Source organism: Nothoprocta perdicaria, unplaced genomic scaffold (genome assembly GCF_003342845.1).
Source record: "Nothoprocta perdicaria isolate Ctin4 unplaced genomic scaffold, notPer1 scaffold_3, whole genome shotgun sequence".
NCBI classification, from domain to species: Eukaryota; Metazoa; Chordata; class Aves; order Tinamiformes; family Tinamidae; genus Nothoprocta; species Nothoprocta perdicaria.
This window is the reverse complement of record NW_020455532.1, coordinates 2,907,912-2,929,033: the sequence shown is the minus strand read 5'-3', so window position 1 is coordinate 2,929,033 and position 21,122 is coordinate 2,907,912. Positions and strand designations below refer to the sequence as shown.

The 21,122-nt window shown below is 39.2% G+C and overlaps 2 protein-coding genes across 2 annotated transcripts in view; both read left to right on the top strand.

The window, feature by feature from the left end:
• SS18L1 (SS18L1, nBAF chromatin remodeling complex subunit) overlaps positions 1–7,148 on the top strand; it is a 12,631-nt gene extending 5,483 nt beyond the window's left edge. The window contains exons 4-10 of the mRNA XM_026042155.1: positions 827–1,024; positions 2,121–2,285; positions 3,171–3,272; positions 3,582–3,674; positions 4,150–4,269; positions 4,911–5,038; positions 5,260–7,148. Of these exons, the coding sequence (XP_025897940.1) occupies positions 827–1,024; positions 2,121–2,285; positions 3,171–3,272; positions 3,582–3,674; positions 4,150–4,269; positions 4,911–5,038; positions 5,260–5,286 (833 nt within the window). The 3' untranslated portion in view covers positions 5,287–7,148. The remainder of the gene's footprint in view (positions 1–826; positions 1,025–2,120; positions 2,286–3,170; positions 3,273–3,581; positions 3,675–4,149; positions 4,270–4,910; positions 5,039–5,259) is intronic.
• Positions 7,149–8,240: 1,092 nt separating this feature from the next.
• Positions 8,241–13,675, top strand: MTG2 (mitochondrial ribosome associated GTPase 2). The gene is made up of 6 exons (XM_026042008.1): positions 8,241–8,414; positions 9,393–9,540; positions 10,216–10,331; positions 10,937–11,155; positions 12,359–12,497; positions 12,892–13,675. Exons 1-6 carry the CDS (start codon positions 8,241–8,243, stop codon positions 13,284–13,286), a joined length of 1,191 nt encoding a protein of 396 aa, XP_025897793.1. The 3' UTR covers positions 13,287–13,675.
• The last annotated feature ends 7,447 nt before the right edge of the window (positions 13,676–21,122 follow it).

The following is a 21,122-nucleotide window of genomic DNA, read 5'->3' as shown; positions in this document are numbered from 1 at the left end:
AGAGCTTTAAAAAAATACATGAAAAATAAATGCTTAAAATAAATACTTTAAAAAAAGCTAACTACCAGGTAAACAGGATGATACCACAATCTTGTAATGCAATTGGAGCAGCTTGGTTATATGCAGTTACAAAGCAGTATATTCGCTAGTATTATATGTAGAAAAGCAGTAGGATACTGACAGGGATTATTATTGCGACTTGGAATATTTATCTTTACCAAGTCCAAGGTACTTTCTGTCAACTGTGAGGAAAGGGGGAGCCCGGCTTGTGCTCTGAGGAGTGTCCCTTGGTGCTTCCTAAGTGCTGGCTGAGAGAAAAATGTGTTGGTTGTGCCCGAGCTGCGTGTGCAGCAATGTACAAAGCGTTTATTGGCCACGATTGTGTCTTCCCCTTGTCKCCACTGGGGCAAGAGGAGTCAATAACCTCCAGCACAAGGGGAGGTAAAGCACAAATTTTAAGGGGCTGGGATGCTTCCACAGTCCATGTATTTTTGAAGTATCTCAAACCACTGGCATTTGTTATCTCAGCTGCCTGCAAGAACTGTGACAGCCTGGGAAGACCTAGTTGCATACCATTGCTGCTCATCTCCTGTCTGCATTTCTGTCTAGCTGGGGTTTGGCAGCCAGGATGAGGAGCATCACTCTAGATTTGCAGGAGGCTGGTTTGATTTGTCTGTAGATAGCAGGAAATYCTAATAATGAGGACTTTCTTTTTGTTGTTTGCCTTATCGTAAGTCATTTTAAAAAGGCTATGAGGGCTTTAATGCTCACTGTACATTGCCAATAATAGCACAGATTTTCTTGTTGCTCTCTTTAATTTTTCTAGGTCCTAATCACGTGTCTATGCAGCAGTCAGGCCAGAACACTATGCCCACAACCTCTCTGAGTATGACTGTCAGCAGTCATGGAACTGGGCCTGGTTATAGCCATACAGTGCCTGCATCTCAGAATGTGCCAATGCAAGGCCAGGGGTCAATAGGCAATTATGTGTCTCGAACAAACATCAACATGCAGTCTAATCCAGGTAAATTCCCTCTTCCTCCTTCTGGGCCAACAGGCCTTTTTAGTGACCTCAGAGGTGTACCACACATGAATGTGTTCTGTAAATATTTTCTGTAGACAGGGACAAACACTCAAGAGGAAAAGACAGCCTTAAGATGGCTTAATTACGGCTGAGCTCGATGAACTAGAAGGACTTTTCCAAACGTAATGATTTTCTGATTCTAAGACATCTTTGCATTTCAAGGTGTCAGGCACCAGTGTAAGTCAGGAGAGTTTCAGATGTGCTTTAACTTACATCAGCTTGGTCTGGTTAGCAGTGAGTTGTGAAGAACAGGTTTGGCCACAAGTGCAACAGCACCGTGTTACAGCCCTGGACAGCAAATCCCACAGCTGTGGGAGAGATTGGCAAAGCACCCTTATCCTTGCTGAAAGAGCCTGCCAGACAAAGAATATTACACATTTATTGTTTGTGCATTACTGTCCTAGTCTTATTATATTCTTCATACTTCACGCTGCTTGAAGGGCGTAGAGAGACTAGCTGGCAACTCCGAGTGAATCCCTGACTTGTAAAAGTGATTGCTACTGAGTATTGAATGAGATATCCAAAGCTTAAGATATTCATTCAGACAATGTGAAATTCAGGGAGCAAATGCATCCTAAAATGTCTGTTTATTTTTAACTATCAGCAGGTATATAATAAGATGGAAGAAGAAGAAGGAGTTGATTAGTGAAGAASAGCAGCAATAAATGAGGCAGGAGGTAGAGAGGAACAAATATCAGTTCTTATTTTCTKTCTACTCTATTCTTTAATTCTACTTTAATTCTAYTGTAACAATGATTACATTCTTTCAAATAATCTAATAATAATCAAGGTTATATGTATTTTTTAGATARATGTCTGACTGAAACAAATGGCAAGAACTGACAGTGTAATAACATCCTTTTTGACAGTGCAGAAGAGTTAAGTATATGTAGTAGGAAAACATCTCCMCCTGTGGAAAATGCACAGAATGATCAGGATGCAAGTTTGTGGAAAGTTTTCACTTGCTTCCAAAGAGACTAGGGAGAAAACTGTCACTTCGTTTTAGAAACCARTGTTTTTTGCATGTACATTATAGTCTCCATGATGCACCAGCAAGCAGCAACGTCCCACTACAACTCGGCGCAAGGAGGGAGCCAGCACTACCAGGGACAGTCCTCGATTGCCATGATGAGCCAGAGCAACCAGGGCAACAGCATGATGGGGCAGCGCCCCATGGGCCCGTACAGAGCTTCACAGCAAGGTAGGACCTCTCGTTGGATCGGTGACATTCAGTCATTCCTTTGCAGTAGATAAATCAGCAGGATTTCCACGTCATTTATTTTGAATAGGGAATCGCAGTTGGGAAGGGAGGAAGTCTCCAATGGTGAGAGTACAACGACAATCGGAATAATTTTACTGTTTGTTTATTTATTTATTTCAGCTGTGCAGAAATAATTCCCCTTCCATGGGATCATATACCACTAAAGAAAAGGATGAGCAATTTGATAGACAGCTCTCTGAGGCCACTGGGAATGTTCTGATTTCCCTCAAGAAGCGGTGGTTCAGTCATAACATGTCAGAGTTAACAAGGAAGGTTTTTCTGCAAACAAGGTATCAGTTTGCCAGCAAAAAAAAAATCATCCAAGACAAGGAAACCACCAAAGGAAAACTACTTTGATCTAAACCTCCATGGAAAAAAGGTTTCATAAAGCAGTAAAACTGCTAGATTGGTTGTAGTATACTGAATTTTGCCAAGGAACAAATTAATAAAAACGTTGATAAATATGTAAGCACMAATCTATTTAATTCTTACTATATTATTAAGCATGGTATAAATTCCTGTGCTTTTTAGTAACTCAGATTAGTAAATGAAATATAGCCAGTGCTTTTGATATTGCTTCATAACTGAGTGGCTTTAGGACATGCTACTGACAATTACATAATTTCAATACCTGCTAGCTTCTTTTTCTGAGAGTATGAACTTATGCCCTTTTTCTAGTGAGCAAACCATCTTTGAAACAGTTCTCAACATATGTAACTTTTTTACTCATCCAGATGTCATTTTTCTGCAAAAATATCTGGATATCACCCACAGCTGTGAAGAGTTCGTAGGCTCAGTATGYGCTCACTCGTCTTTGCCTTGCAGGTTCCTCGCAGCAGTACATGGGCCAGGAGGAGTATTACAGTGAGCAGTACAGCCACGGACAAGGCTCATCRGAACCTATGAATCAGCAATATTATCCGGACGGTAATTCCTCTGTGCCGTCATCACTGTGATACTGCTCAAGTGCAGAATAGCATGGCTGTCCCGCAAAAGGATGTGGAAAATCCATAGGGATTGTCTCCAAYCTAAGTGCTAGAAAATTCTGATGCCAGGGCATGAGGCTGTGTATATGTTCACATCATATTCGATGTCCTATCTGAGGGGGGTCTCAATTTCCTCTTAGCCTCATCTTTGTGTATAAGCAGCTTTTTTCAATACTTCTATGCAACATTATATATAATTATATTAACAATGTATTAAGTAAATCTTTGTGATTTCATCTTTTTCTTGCAGGACATGGTGATTATGCCTATCAGCAGTCATCCTATACTGAGCAGAGCTATGACAGGTCATTTGATGACTCGACACAGCACTACTATGAAGGAGGTAGGAAACGTTTTGTTGTTTCAGGACACTGTAAATGGAATTTCCTTCTTGGATGTTTTAGAAATACTAAAATGTTTGGTCTTTTTGGAGCATACAGATAATCATTATTATTATCCTAAAGAAAATACTGTGGGAGGGCCTGCTGAGGAACCAGCTATTGCAAACTGGTGCTCTTATTTTTGTGCTCTTTTGTTCTGGAGTACTTTTTGAGTTTAAAAAAAAAAAAAAAGCCTTTTGGAAACTGGTTTCTTTGCTTGTTTAGTGATGCATATATATAAACAACTCTTTCCCTTTCAAAAGAGCTAAAATTAACAAGATTCATTGAAAATGCAAACATCTGTTTCTGAAAAGAGTTCTTTTCTATGAGTCCCATGTCAAGACTCCTGACTCCTTTTTTATTTATGATTAGGATGTACAGTGAGACACCTTGTTCATCTGTAACCAAACTATTTCAATTTTTTTTATTTCTCTTTAGGTAATTCTCAGTATAGCCAGCAGCAGGCAGGATACCAACAGGGAGCTGCGCAACAGCAAACGTATTCCCAGCAGCAATACCCAAATCAGCAAAGTTATCCAGGACAACAGCAAGGATATGGTAAGAGAGCTGTCATTGACACCAACACGGCAAGTGCTTGCAATGCTTAATCCTGACATCTGCTTTCCTAAACTAAAACATGATGTAATCTATTTTCTTCAGTAATCTTGACACACACCTACCAACACTAGCCAAACAGCATTGAAGGAAAAGGGAATCTGTGTATAGTAACATACATTAATATTGCAGTATGGCATGCAGTTCTATATTATCATACCGGATCCTGTTCTCTTTTGAGGAGTTGAAAGTGTTATAGAGAAATGTTATGTATGTTTTGCCTCACATTGACTTTCCTGTAAGTGTAGCTAAGAGGCCACTGCATTAATTCTCAGGCTTCGTACATATCTAATGCTTATGTAACTGACACAGAAAAGTAACATCTTAAAATTAGAACCACTATGCCCTCATTTAGATTTCTTAGGGCGCAATGCTCTGTGTGCCTTATTTTCACTTGGTGAGGAATTGATGCTAAAAGAAAAAAGTGCAAGTGCTTTGAACATGCAGCTAACATTACCGGAGGGATTTGGAATGATTCAGGTCACCAATGGCAGTGCACTCCATCATCCTATTTTAACCCCTTTTGTTAACCCTAAGAACCCCTCCTGGCAAGCTAAGCCTTACTAATTTCACTCTCTTCTCAGGTCCTGCACAAGGAGCCTCGTCACAGTATTCCAGTTACCAACAGGGACAGGGGCAGCAGTATGGAAGCTACAGAGCTTCCCAGACAGGACCCTCTGCCCAGCAACAGAGGCCTTACGGCTACGAGCAGGTAAGTTGTCCAAGTCTCTGCTATAAAAAAGCAGGTTGTTAGCTCTGCACATAAATCTATTCGACAATTTTATGCAAGTGTATCAGTGATATTTTGCTGGGTCTTTCAAAAGTAAAAAAAAAAAAAAAAAGAAGAAAGGGCAAATTGTCCATCTTGCTGCATGTATGTCACTGCAATTCTGTTATTCTCCAACACATTTTTTGTTTTTTTTTTTTTTGTAGGGACAATACGGAAATTACCAGCAATAAAAGAACACGATCCTGTGTCAGATTCATTTCAATAGTATATCCATCTTTTGAACTGGATGTACAGGCAGTTTTGATTAATTGTAATATGTTGGTTACCCCTTAGCACAAAGCAGCGTCTGTATGTGAACGGTGTTCATTTCATGCTGGATATGAAGCAGTGCACTACTGATAACAAGACAATGCTTTAATGGTTTGATATTTGGTGCTGTGTATAGTACTGTATGTTGATACAATGCATTTTTTTTTTCATTTCCCCCCTGCCATCCTTGATGTTTCTAAATAGCTTTAGGATCATTTGATCACAGTTGTGCCCAGTTCTGGAAAGCAGAAAAGTTATTCTGAAGTCTGAAGGTTAAATACAAAGCCATTTAGTCATATCTCAGTCCAGGGAAGTATCCTAGGGCAGGTTATTGACTGCTGTTTAAGTGGAGGCATTCAAGTTTACCTGCAGCCTCTGAAATTCATGGCTCTTAGCTTCACTCCTTCAGAGTGAGGAGAGGGATACATTCCTTTTAAGTGCAAAGTCTCTTCCATGCTGTAAGATAAAAAGAAAATTAACKGCAATTTCTGCAATGCCTAATAGGGCTCATTGCCCAAGTCTTCTAATTTAAAATATGCATAGGTCCATGTTTCTGTTGTAAAAGATACAGAAGGGTGATCAAAACATATATTCAAGAAAATATTCATCACTAAAGGCACCTTTTATATATCCATGTAACCTATGGTATTTCTGTCATGAAGACAAAAATAGAAGGGAGCTTTGAGATCTGGAATGTCAGCCTACTAAATGTCAATATTGCTTCATATTGTACTAAGCTAAAAAAAAACATCTGGCAAAACTCCAGTCTTAAACGTGCTACTCCAAATTTTATAACTTGCATATATATATATTTTTTCGTGCCAGATTTCCCAGGCCAGTAGCTGGCATCCTTCTTTACTTCTCATTCTCCCATTGCTCTTATTCAGATTTTCCAGCAAGCATTGTAGCCATGAATATTACCACATATTTTGATTGACTGTTCCTACAGCTCCTCATTACTTTTATTTTTCTTTTGTAGCTCAATAAAAAATAGTTCAGAAGAAAAAATATCCATCCTTTTTGCAGTTAAACAACTAAATTCAGCATTAATTCTGAACAATATTATGCATAGAGGGAGGGAGATTGTTAATAGTGTCAACCAGTAAGAGAAAACCTATAGAGGAAGAACGGAGAAACAAGAAATAGTGGCATGTAGAAGCCACTATAACTAATAAAAGTCACTTTTATTTAGTTGTATACATTCTTATAAAGTGCTGAAGTTGAATAAAGTACTTAAAACATGCTTATATAACTGTTAAATGAAGTACCAAATTTCTCAGTGGCAGAAGGCTAAGGTGACTATACTTCAGGAGCATTMTTTAATGCAACACTAAATTGAAAATTAGACCGTAAATATATCCTCTGTAGTGTTTTCTCCTTTTCTTTGTCTAAACTGGTATATTGTTTGGATTTTGAATTCCGGTACCTTGTATTTGGAAAAACTAAGACCACAGGGAAAAAGAAACATCTCTCACTTCATGACTTTCCTTCCTGTAAAGGAATATAGGACAGCCAGACAGTTTACTCTTAGATATTGTGCAAGCACTGCCCTTGATACATTAACACTTGTACATGCTGAAACAGAAAACATGTTTCTTATTCAGTCCTTATTTCTCTCATCTTTCCTGCTGGTGTTTTCATACAAATAAGTACTCTCAAATATCATGGAACAGAAAGGAAATACAATCATTTTCTTTACAATATTTAATAGTACAAGCAGCCAGGAGAATGCAATGTTGCTGTTTGCCAACCTGGAAATTCAGCTTTTATGTGGTTTTTGGAAGTGCTGAAATGATACTTTTGAGAGGATATGAACAACACTTAAAACACAGAAACATCACATCAATCCGAAATGTCTTACATTAAGAATTTCTTGAATGTTGTGTATATAATGTATTTGAAAGAGCACTTTGGAAATAGTTTGTACATTTATTTCCTAATTTATACATGATTTTTGGTGTTAATATTTCTAATTGTTAATAACAAAATGTTTATTTAATGTGTTGTCCATTTTTATGTATTAATGTGGAAACGAAGTGATGCCAGCATTTTGACTTCTTCCATTAATTGTATCATCTTCTGTTTTGTAATACAGAATGCTTGAAGTTTGTTTAGGTTAAAAATTATCTGAAAATGAAGTTGGTGGTACTTTTCTTACGACAGGCTTCTGAATAGGAGGAAAAGAAAAAAAAGGTGATAAGAGGAGGGTGCTTTATTCGTCTTTCTAGAAATGGTGCCAAATTGCACCATCTTTGTTAAATTTTGGATGTGGCTCAATCATAGTTAGGTAAGACAAAAGTTTCTCCCAGCTTTCGAACTCATTAAGCACTATTTGATGAGCAAACACTGTGCATATGGCTCCTGTTTTAATGGCTCGCCTCACAGGCRATGGAGAGAAGGGAGTGAAGAGAAGTATCCTTTGACTCATGGTGCACCAAAGCTTCCTTGAGAGGGGCAGAGGTAGAAAACAGCCCCGTCTGGTRGCACCTGCCTTACTTGAGATGCTCCAGCCCATCCAGTGGGGCACAGTGAAAGACTCAATGACCATGGTGGTCAGAAGGATGCCCAAGGTTTCCACAGAGGGGTCCAATCACTAGGCCACTTGCTGCCTTTGCAGAACGATCACTCCAGCGCACATAACACCCGTCTGACACGCACCAGCCACCGTGTCGCCAAGAGGTCGGGCCTGGGCGAGGGCGCAGCGCCCGCCCGCCACACCTTCCCTCAGGCCGCGCTTCCCGCCCAGGCGCTTCCCGCCAAGCCGGCTGCGCATGCGCCCGGCGGGCTGCGGGGCGGCCGTTGGCCGGGGCGGGGCCGTAACGGCCGCACGTCACGTGACGTAACGGCTGCGTGCGCGGGGGGTGCCGCGCCCGCCATGCTGCTGTGGCGGTGGCTCGTGAGGGGCGGCCGGGCGCCATGGGGAGCCGCGCTCCTCGGCGCGGCCCTCGCCGCCCCGCGCTGCCGCCCGCCGCCCTTCTCCACGACCGGCGCGCGGGACGCCAAGAGCCGGCGGCTCGCGCGGAAGAGAGCCCTGACGGAGCGGCAGCTGGTGAGTCCCGCCGCGCACGGGCCGGGGCCGGGCGGGGGCGGCCGTTTGGTTTGTTGGCCCTCACCGTGATAAGCGACACGCTTCTGAGGTGAAAATATGSATACATATTCTGGAGTTTAGTCAGCTTTTTGAATGCTTAGGAAAGWCACTTCTCGTGTGGAAGTGTTGGTGCTCGGAGTAGGTGGTGTTTGCTTAGCCCAGACATACAAACTTGGAGAAAATGAGCCTTATATAGCCTCAAACTTAACCTTGTTTTGTTTTTCACTTTGGGGACTTCTGTAGTTGCCAGGCTGTCTTATGTCTGATAAGCTGTACAGTCCTAGGACACTTTCATGTTGTTCTTTYCCAATTTAAGTTTCAGGTGAACTGTTTATTAGTTCTTTAAATAACAAGTTCCAGTAGTTCACTATCTTGCCATATGGTGGTGCTAAATACTCTCCTAAGAGGGTCTTTTAAAGCAGTAGGGGGTTGTAGGGTAACCTTACTTATTCAGGAATTATATTTCTTTTTAGCTGCATATCTCAACTGTAATATTTCACCCACCCATACTGTTCAGACCACCTTATTAAAAAAAATATATATTTCTCTATCTCATAATGAAGCCCAAGCTATAGAATCTGTGTGCCTCTGCATGCATGTCCCCCCTTTCTCTTCTTGGCCTGCCATGTAAACATTCTCATCCATACATATGAAAATACTTCAGCAATGTTTTCTTTTGGAGATTTCAGAGCACTTCCCAAAGCCAGGATSCAGAAATTTCTTTATGCTCTGTCTTTATCCCCTGTGCAACTGACTGCTATATATGAAGTATTCCTCTGCTTATTCCCTTTGCACATATCTTCTGGTTTTTGTTTTTGCTACAACTCACAATTCTGTTAATTTTGAAGCGTGCGTTAATTTAATCATCTGATATGCAGACTTGATGGAGGATGGCTTGTAAATTGCACTGGAATGGTACAGAATCCATCCCTGTTGCAGACACGCTATTTTGTGGATCATCGGAAAGTGCGYGTGGTTGGAGGACAAGGCGGAGGAGGGGGCCATTCTTTTTATAGTGAGCCCAGAAAAGAATTTGGAGGTCCTGATGGTGGAAATGGTGGTGATGGGGGTCACGTCATTTTCAAAGGTAAAAACTCCCAAGTCTGTTTTGTTTCGTACTGTCTCATCTTTTAAAAATCCGTGCWCTCCCAGCAAACAACCAAACAAACCCAACAACCCAGTGTTGGAGTGTTGGTAGCTGGTAAATTTAAGTGTGACAGATCTGAAATGTTTCTCTGTWTATTGTCTTTGCTTTTTAAGCCCTTTGGAAAACTGTGGTAACAGGGACTACTTAAATGACATTGATAGCTGTAGAAAGAATCACCTAAAAATGTTTTGAGAGCCAAGATAATTGAGAAACATGTTAGCTGTTCGTCCTTGCCTTTGTTATGGTAAGACTAAAACCCCACTATATTTTACTGTCAGGTTAAATAAATCTTCTTCCACTAAGCTTAAATAAATGTTCCGCTACCAATTTGCTGCAGAATGTGCTAATCTGGCAAGCACGTTTTCCAGAGTATTTTGTGGTGAATGCGTAGACTTTGGAATGACCAATTTATAAAAGGTGTGATCAATAAACCTAACCTGATAAAGATGTGGAAACTTCATCATAACTTACAGTAATAGTAGTCTTTCTTGCTTTTATTGTTGAAGCAGTGAATAAGATATGTATTACTACAGAATTTGTAAGGAGAAAGAACAGGCAATAGGTTGTTCCACTATGAAAATGAAGCTTTTAAAATCTGCCTGTTTTGTTTTACAGCTGACCGCCAAATGAAATCACTTTCATCAATCCTTCCCTTCTACCAAGGTTTTCATGGACAGAGAGGAGGAAGCAAAAACTGCTATGGAGCCAGCGGTGCATACATGTACGTTAAAGTAAGTTAAGGTTGTTGAAAGTAAACGCTGCAGATTCCCAAGCTGGATGACCTAGCTGTGAGAAAAATCAGTTGTTTGTGTACGTTTTTGCAGGGACTTTCACATTTATCTCCAGGACTGGTTGGCACACAGAGAGATCCAGCTGCTTTAACTAGTTATAAAAGCCCTGCCTCCTTGGAAGGTACATCTGTCTAAAACAACCAGTTTTACTTTCAGGGATCACTTGCCTAGTATTTTCAGAACAAAGAACGTGCTTAATAGGAGAAGACTTTCTTCTTTCTGTTTTTAAACATATCCTGTTTGGCGCGTAGTCATGCTGTTTCTAAACTCATTACTATGATTAGGCACCTGTGGTTACAAAGGCAGAGAACAGTACTGTTAAAGTTCTGATGAGGTGTAGATGTCTGACAGTGGTGTTTGGGTTCAGTACATGAGCTTCGTAAATTACACTTGCCATTTTTGATTCTTTCAGATCCCTGCCTCAGAATAGAGAGGAATTATCTTTTTTTGATGAATCTGAAATCAGCTGGCAAAGGATCTGATGAGATGGTTCTGCTGCAGACTTTGAACTTCAATGCATTGTTTGTATTTGCCGCTATTTTCAGGTCCCTGTAGGTACATTGGTTAAAGAAGATGGGAGAGTTGTGGCTGACTTCACTCGACATGGTGAAGAGTATATTGCAGCTTATGGGGGAGCTGGAGGGAAAGGTAAYCGCTTTTTTCTTTCCAATGAGAACCGAGCCCCAACGTTCTTTACTCCTGGAGAGCCAGGCCAGGACAGAGTCCTCCACTTGGAACTCAAGACAACAGCACATGCAGGATTGGTGAGTATTAGTGTGATTCTTCACCTTCTTTATCTTTGCAGTTTGACACTTGACTGATGGAAGACATAATGTTCTATAACATTTTTATCAACCTTCTGGCTTGCTTGTCTAGAGGTGCAGCTCAGTGCTTTCTTGCTGTTATTTGGTGAAAGGCTGTCCAAAATTATTTGCCAAATTGTCATTCTTTTGCTACTTGATGTCATGCTACTTCTGCTAAAATCAGCAGTAGTCGTGGGAGAACAATGCACAAGATTCATCACTGATTAGTAGACTCACTGATGATGTACAAGGAATTGTCTGTAGATGGACAGTMTGGAGAGATCCTCTAAACTAGTCATTGTGTTATGTGCTTTAAAAAAAGCACTTTGATAAAGTTCAAGTCATTTCTATCTCATCTGTGTATTTCTATTTTTTACGAATACTGAACACTGGACTTTCTTTGTTTCAGAGTTAGTATTATGTAAAATTAAAAACCAAGTCAATTTAATATTTAATCTGTTTTCTTTTTTAAATATGGAAATATTTTGGTCCTGGCTATTAAAATTAGACAAGTRTTGTTATGGTAATACAATAACTGTACAGTAACTATTTGGTGTAGGAGAATTTTGCAGATTTCTTTGGAGACAAAGGAGTTAGCAGTAATGGATCAATGTACTTAATTCTGTATCAAGGTGAAGACCTTTTTTTTCTATTTATTTTATTTTTACAATTTAGAAATTTGGGTTTATATAAAATTCTGTACTCTGACAGTAATTCTGAGTATCTGATACCAGCAGGCAGGAAAAATTCAGTCTGTGTTGATCTGGATGATGTTGGCCCTCAGTGTATGTCATATGTCAGACACTGAATATCCCAAAGTAACTTTGTTTCTAAGATTGGTTTATTTAAATACTTGTGCATCAAAACTGTGACAACTCTGTAAAATCCCAAGCCTTACGAATGTTCTGGTTAGTTCTAGGCCAAATAATATTATTGAGTTGGTGAGGGCAAAGCAAATTCTGGATTTTTGGAGAAAAAAATCATCTGTAGTTGGTCAAGAGAAGTGAAAGATAAAGACGGTAACAATTTCATTGTGCCAATTCAGAGGAAAAAGATTTTATCTTGTACTGTTTTGACTTATGTGTTATACAAAAGAAAGTTAAAAATACTCTTTTTATTTGAGTTAATGTGGAACTGTGACTTTATTAAGTGTTTGTATTCCAGGTGGGTTTTCCCAATGCAGGGAAATCATCACTTTTGAGAGCAATCTCCAATGCAAAGCCAGCAGTGGCTGCCTACCCATTCACAACCCTAAACCCTCACGTTGGCATCGTTCACTATGAGGACTATGAGCAAGTAGCAGGTAAGAATTTTTAGATTTCAGTCAAATGACACAAATGGTAGTTAGAATGACTTTAAACACTGCAGGAAAAAAAATAAAAAGCACATCTGTAGAATTCTTGCTTGTTCTAAAGAACTTCCAACCTGATGTAGCAAAGCAATATTTAAAGTACATTTCATGTTCACTTGTATGTGCCCTTAATAGTGAACTATAGATCTCTATTCTGTCTTCACTGAAAAGATCTATATTTTTTGGAGCTATAAAGGATACATAACTTAGTACTTTATGGCTGGTGTACTTTAGTACTACATTGATGCATTTATCTCTAATTCTAAAAGTAATCACAGGACGTTAGAACAACTTTGTAACAGTTGTTAAATGCGTTGGAGTCACTGTGAAATTTCTCTCACTGTAGTTGCTGATATTCCTGGCCTAATAAGAGGTGCTCATCAAAACAGAGGCCTCGGGATGGCATTCCTAAGGCACATCGAACGCTGTCGTTTTCTCCTATATGTGTTAGATATGTCTCAGTCTCAGCCTTGGATTCAGCTGCAAGACTTAAAATATGAACTGGAACAATATAAAAAAGGACTGTCCAAGATTCCATGTGCTATCATTGGGAATAAGATTGACCTTGCCCAGTCCAGGACTAATTTGCCACTTCTCAAAGAACAAGTAGGTGAGCGGGTCATTGCGTTGTCTGCATTGACAGGTGACAACCTAGAGGAATTATTGCTGCATTTGAGAGAACTGTATGACAATTATGTGAAAACAGAACAGTCACAAGGAAAAAGCCCAGTCAAGTGGTAGGAAGCAGAACTACTGTGAGCCATAATGGAGGCTAAAATATCATAATTTGATGGATTAGATGACATCTTCCTTTTAAGGGCATAAAGTGTGTGGATTTACTCTCCACTGCTCTGTTGGAAACCTGCTTGTTTTGGTTCCCTTTGAAGTCTCTCAGACTTTTTGCAACAAAACTTGAAAGTTGTAATAAAGACAGTTGCCATTTTCCAGTTCAGCATCCAAGATCCTCTCTGGTATTAGATGGATACCTGTGGAATGACGAAGAATGCTGTCTGGTGGAACTGACTGAAGCTCAGGATCTGCGGGCAATGTTGATTTGCTTTTCTGAACTAGAAAGAAGTGACTTCTCACTGTCATTAATCAAAATTTCTAAATAAAAATAAGCTAATCCAGTATCTGTCTGTCTTTATGGTCTAACCACTTTTATTCATTTCTTCCCTTAAACTTTTTTTTTCCTTCCCTCTGCTCAGAGGGGAGACGACTGCCCTGTGTGTTTAGGGAGGAGTGTGAAACAGGTATAACTGATTGAAATATTTCCTTGTTAGTGTAAATAAATTAGCTTTTTGYTGCTGTAAATGGTATCAAAGGCTGGTAAAATATAACATGACACCAGAAATATTTCAGGAATAAATTGAAAAACAAGCATAAACAGTGCTATAAACAAATTGAATTGCCAGTGACTAAGCACCTGGTTCATGATTTATTGGAGTTCCTCAAGCCCCTTCTGCTGTTTACAGGAAGAGCAGCAGCACTGGCTGCTGGGGCTGTGCTTCATTACCTGTGTGTCTGCAGAGATCAGAGCCACCTGCGCATGAGAAATGTCTCACCAGGTTTCTGCATGTGGTGTGAGGTGGGACATTGTACACTTAAGTCCTGGAAGAAATATTTTTGGATTCCTCCTGCCTGAACAGCTTTGTGCAGCACAGACCAATTCTCATGGAGCAAGCTTTGAAAGCAGTTTTATTCTGAAAAATAATAAATTTTGTCTATGACTATGAATCAAGAGGTGCTAGTGCTAAGAGAAGGGGACTTTGTTAGATGTATTGCCTCTGTACAAATTACTCAATACAAAATGATGATATAACTTCACTATATTGTCTCCTGCAGGCTCTTGCTAACTGGGATTATTGGTACAGTGGCACCTGTAACAACAGGTTAATGTTGGGAGCAGAGGGTAGGTGTGTTGCAGGTGTGTGACTTAATGAGTTATTAATTGGCTGACAGGCGGAACATGAAAAGGGAACACAAAGGCTGCTGGAATGCTAATGTGTTATTTGAGCAGTTAACTCTGAGATGCAGATTAAAAGACAATAAATATGTGCTTTTCTAAGAAAAGATTATACTACATGTATAGATAGTATTTTTTTTTCCAAGCTGTAAGATTTATACTGGAAACTCATATTTTGGGGAAGATTGTGTCCTGCAATATGGAGACTTCTGTCGTGTATAAAAGTGATGAGAGGCTTTTGGAGGGAGATAGTATCTTTACTGGACCAACAGTATCGTGTTTGTGCACGTGTACAGGGAGAATGGTTTAGCTTTCAGCCCTGATAGGTCTACAGTCTGGTTGCTACCATAAAAGTCCTATTTTGATTTTGAAACTGTGGAGACTCTGTCCACTTCCATTAATAATTGCCATTGTGCAAATGGCTTTGCTATAAATTAAAACCTTGTCCCTCTATTGCTGCTGCCTGGTCTTTAAAGAACAGTTTTGTTTCCTCCTGTTTGTCTTCCATATGGCAGCTCCCAATGTTATTCCCCGTTAAGAAGTTTCCTTGCCTTGTTAAATAGGGCTTACTTGCGCCTGCACCGGAGAGGTCTGCAAAGACTGAAGTTATTAATATTTGGATGGCAGGTTATATATGTGTGTCAATAATGATAAGGGGAGGTTGGGCAACTATCTTGATAATAAAACCAAGCCACCTTCACGATGCATCTTTGATCCCTTGTTTTTTTTTGTTTTTTTTTTTTTTCTCTTTAGTTCTGAGACTTAGTATGTTGAATGCGCCCATCTTTGAGACATAAAATACAGCTGACAGGACAAAGGCAGAGAGATTTTTATCAAGCTTGTTTTAATATTGAGATTGTGTTTGTCCTTCATTTTCCCGCTGAGAATAATTTTTCATATCCTCTTTCCTGATTGAAATAGAATTGTCCAAGGAGGAAGCCTTTGAGCAGAGACTGATTCCCTCATCAACATTTTTTCCCTKTGCTTGTTTATATGAAATACTGCTTTGGTGCTCTGAAATGTGCATTTTTGGGCCCTGTTCTTAACATATTACTATAATGCTATACCATAAAGATAGAAATACGCATGTATTATATATTTACTCGGGATTGATAAGACTATGCTACCAAATCGTAAAATCATGGCTTAATTTTAGTAAGAGATAGTGGATATGACTGGTTACTTTGTTGCAACCTATTTTATTCTGCTGCCATTCCATTAATTTTAATTGGAGTCTCTCTGGTATGATGCGACCCAGGTAACTTAATTTTTTCTTTTTTTTTTTTTTTTTTCTGAATATAGCACTGCAGTATGTTCAAATATTGTAACCTTAACATGGTTACTGAGTAAAATAAGCACAAGGCTTTTCATTTGTTATGTTTTATCCATATATGCTGAAAATGTTTTGTACAGACTAAATTACCTTTTGAAATTCATGCTTTAGAAATGCGCTTAGATCTAGACATTAACACTGAAAAGCAAGACTGAAAACTGACTGTAGRACAAATACATCTTTTGTTATTCAGGTCTTCAATTTGGTGCCTTTCTAACTTTGTAGCTAGAGAAATACGTGGTCAATAAAGGCATAGGTAAGAGTATTTTAGAAACAGAAAATATCCTAGTGTTTAAAGTCTTCAGCACRCAGAGAAATTTGGTCATGATTCTTAAGTTTTTGCATTTTCATTGTGATACTTTGTTTTTCATTGCTTAATTACTGTTGAAATCGGAACATAAGTGTTTTTCAAAGGCATGTGAATCCCCATCCAATGTATCCTTCACACACACACACACACACACGCACATAAATGTTGGTGGATGTTATCCATTCTCTGTCTAAATCCAGATGAATTAATCTTCCACTAAATGTGGAAAATGGTTATGAAGAAAAATATTCGCACGAGGCAATATAGTAAAACACTATTTGTCAAGAAGACATCTATGATATTACGTACGAAATATCCATATTTTGATTGTCTTATTCATGAAATCATAATGGTTTTGTGGCTGTTTGTTTCGCGTTGTTTTCCTCTATCACAAATTGGGATGATGAGTTTGGCCAGCTAGTTTGCTTTGTCCTGACTGGACACACATTTATCACATTTAAAAAATAACCTGGTGAAATGTCAATGTATTAAATCAACGTTTTTTTCTGGGTTATTTTTGAAATGTTTGTTTTCTTTGTTTACTCACCACCACGCCAGACACATAATGAGCGTTTCAAACATTAGTTCAAATAAACAATCACTAGGACAACGAGCAATGTCTAGAAAAACAAGAACCAGTAGCATTTAGTAGCTTCTCTGTGGGAAGATGTGATTCTGAAGCTCGCCAACCTGTGCAACAGGTTAAGTCCTTATATTAGTTTTGTTTCCCAAAGATCCTGATGGGCCCTGTAACCACAGATGTAACAAAGGTATTTTGTTTTGATGTTAACTGCCCTGTGTTTCTAAATCAGCAGAACATTTCCAACTTCATYAGGTAAAATTAGGAAAGTGGTTTTGAGGGATGAACTTTTTTTTGTTTGACCCAAGCAACTTGCTCAGTGACTTTTGTTACTTGTGTTTTTCTAGATAGATTTATACAAGCGTCATTTATAAGCATAAATGCTATATTTACACTTGTAGCTTCAATGGGCTTATCTTGAAGTACAGGATGAAAATATACAACTTGCTGAAGAGACACTCAGATCTGCAATCTGTATCATATCTGCCTTCCTCTCTTGTAAGGTATTCTACTTTTTAGGGTCAGTTTTACCTTTTTCAGGATATTGCAGTCTCTTTGAGGATATTAGCATTATCAGAGCTAACTTTTTCTTTCCTGAAAGCAAATCAGGAGTTTTTCCCCAGTAAATAAAACTTTATTTGCAGATTGATAGCAAAAATTGCCATGTGAACATGTACAATTTATTAACTGATGCTGCTAATTCATGTAGATCATCGTTTATTCATTAAAGGCTCTAAAGACAAGGTGATTTTTAGTGCTTACTAAATGTATTCAAGTAGCTTAGAAAATTGATCAACTCAGAACAGTTCCAGAATTGTATATTCACCCCAGATGAACGTAGTGCTACATAAGTTAATTTCGTAATTAATCTAGTCTGTAACAAAATCAATAATACATTGGAGTAATCAGGTCACTTGATGAATGAGTGCACAGTATGAAATTTGCTTTTAATGAATATTCAAGCTAAGTAGCTTTTGCCTCTAATCTATGCTAGTAAAGCCTGAGTGCTTATACATTAGTGGAGGCAATGATTACAGAGAGTCACGAACATAACAGTATAAAGAASGAACTTATTCAAAGTCTGTCAGAGATTTTTATACTGTTTTTGTCTGATAGATAATATACCCATTTTCTAATGCATCCTGGGTGATCTTGTCAGCACACAAATACCTCATTGGAGCTGCTTGTATAGCTTGAGGTTAAGCTTAGTAAAATATGTGCTGCGCTGCTTTGGTGTGGGGGCAGTGTTATTCTGCTGTGTTATTTGCTGGTTTGCCGCTTTGTCATGCCATTTTTATGAGTGATTAATGTTAATCAGATTGATTATTAGTTGTTTTCCCTGTTTTCAGTCTGTTCAGTGCCTGGGTTCAGGCCACCTCTTAGTACAACATGAGTTCCGGAGCCGTGTTGATTGGGCTTCTAGTTCTTCAACAGCAATTATTCAGCTTCCTCTCAAAGTGTTTCTGAGATGGTGACTTTGAAACTGAGCTCAGAAGCACATTGGATTTCTGAGGGGAAGTTTCTATGGCGTTTCAGCTTTTTATCCTTTTGAAACAGATGAAATGTTCCATATGTTTCACTCTGTATGGGTTCTACCCAACTAGAACTTCAAGAAAGGTGTGTTGGGCACTTGGATCCTTTGCTGATATTTTAATTTGCTTTGTGGTACTTTTTACCYTGCAATGATAGTCATTTGAGCGTCTTTGATTCCAGCCTTCTCTTCACTGTAGAAGTAGCTGTATGGAGCATTCTTCTGTTCATGTTATTCTATCAAGTACTTTGCAACCGTTGTGTGGATTAAAAATAACAACAGAACTGCTCTTCAGGGGCTCTTCATACTCATTTTCATAAAATCTCTTGAATAATGCCTAAAGTCCTAGTTCTGTGAAGTCTAAACTTTAGCTTTGTGCACAAACTGTAAATACTATTATTTTATTCCAGTATATTTTGAACACAGGGTACATCAGAGATATTAAACAGTGCTTTAGCTGTAATGGTGTATTGAATTTGTGCTTCCTAGAGTGTAAACTCTGTTCTTAATGGAGGGTAATCATTGTTTAGTCAATCTATCATCAGTTCATGGACACTGTAGGGCTCTATACAACTCTCATATTGTTTGTTGTTCAAAAATCAGTGTCTAAGGACSAAAAGCTTTGTGTGAACTGTTACTTAACTCTTAATGGCTGAAATATTTTCCAGAACTGTCATTGTCCTGCTAGCAGAGAGCTTGCTGTCCAAAATCTAGAGATAACCAAAATAAGATGGTTAAGTACTTCGCAAACAATTTTTCTTCAGTGTCAATTGTGCTGCTAACTCCTTAGATGATACGTTAAAAATAATTCATCCATCCCAAATGCATTTTTGTGCTTAAAAGAAAGCCTGGTACTTAGTTKTGGGCACAGTCTGCTTCTAAAAACTTCATTTTGTTGTGAACCTTGCAGTTACATGCCCAGAATGGATCTCTCCGTTGTCTGTATACACGTAACACCTTTATTCTCTTTCCTTGCCATATCTTCTGTACGGTCATTGTGTACTAAGGCAGGGGGCCTTGGGAGTTATTGACAGGTATTTGCTGTGTAAGAAAAGCCTTTACCAAAGTCCTGCTAGGCACATCTGAGTCACTTTTTAAAATTATACTGGGTGGTAGAGTTTCACAAATGGAAAAATAGTAGTCTTGTTCTTCCCCCACAAATGCGCACATACAGCCCTACCTATAATGTCTGCTAATTGGATTAAGTACTAGTTCCGTTGTGCAAGCAGCTTGTAAATTACGGAGTAAAAACATGTGGCCTATGAATATGTGGTAACGAGCAGTGCTTATCCATCCTGGACTGTAGTGATAAAAGTGGTGGGGATTTAATGAGTCATCAGCATTTCTGAGCTCACAGGAGAGCTTTGCAGACRCCTGGGCTTCCTGCCTTTGAGCTACCTACATGTCATCCTCTCCCAGGGGCCGTGGGTTGGGTTTGGGTGAATGCCACTGACACAGTTCCTATGCGGATAAAATGATGGCAGCAGGTTACAGCTGATGCCTGTCACCCTGCAGCTTTCCTGGTTGCTTGTCTAAAAACTGTAATTCTCTAATCCTGCAAAAGCTGCGATATTGGCAGAGAAAGATGTTATGAAATGGAGTGGAAGAAAGGAGTAGATTTAACTCAAGGTTAAGGGGGCACGTAAGTGCTGTGAGATCCCTGCTATCCACCTAGACCTTGCGTGATAAAGGCTAGTTTTGTGATAAAGCAAAGTGCTAGAAACCCAGGCAGCCTTTGCATTCTGTGGCAGTTATCCAGGGTCGTTAGCAACGTGTTTTTATTCTCTGCCTGCTACTCCAACCTGTGAAGTGAAGGTAATACTCCTGTTCCGTCTGTTTGCAGAACAAGCTTTGGGAAGTGAGCTCTTCTAAGACCAGGTCAGTACTTCCGAGTTGTATTGATATCACAGTTGTGCATGTGAAATAATAACCTCTCTTAGAAATCATGTTGTTAAACGTATGTCTGGTAGAGATACTGACCTAGTGTCTTTCTATTCCTGTACTGGTATGAAAATGAATATTTATTTACAAACATGGAAGGAAACTGTTAGCATTCTTTCAAATCAAAATATAATCACATCTTCCTGATTTCAAAGATTCTCTCAGCGAATTTCATTAAATATCCCAGACAGGTGTTTTTCAACAAAAAGCTTGTGCTGTCCCTTCTCTAGCCTCCTACTTGAGCTAATGAAGCTTCAGCGATGTCTCTGGAACAATGCAGCAATTTATATAACTACAGGTTAGAGAGAATGAATAAGGAATCATAATTGAGGAAGGGTGCTGAAGAGAGGCAGTGGGAGCAAAGTTCTCCTGTGCGTGTAAAGAGATATCTCATTATTGGTGATTAGGGAGGAAGCGTTGCAGAGCCAAAAAGAAGGTAGCTGTGCTGAAAAAATGTACTTTTATAGCTTATTGATATGCACTCAGTGCTCTGTGAAAGGACCAGAGACCTTGTAATTGCAGCCTTTGCATCCTCCAGTTCATGGAGTGTAGGTTTGTGTTAAGAGAAGGGAACTGGCGTTACCTCCAAACATGACTTATGGTAAGTTCCTTAGTCTGATTCTTTAAAAAAAWACTCGGAACAATTTTCAGCTGCATGGACTTTGTTTACTTGTACTCCAYGTGCAAACTGGATACTTCTGCCTGGAAATAGCTCTTGTCTTCCTCTGTGCCTCTGTGCTTCAGCAAATATCTGAGGCATTTTCGTAACTATGGCAAGTCTTCTTCCATATTTTTTGTAAACAGGACCTGTTTGTGCAGTTTTCTGTCTGTAAGGTAGAAATAGGACATTTTCAACAGGTATGGTTTCAAATATAGGTAGCTGATGCGGTGTATGTATGTAGGTGTTTTGTGAGAG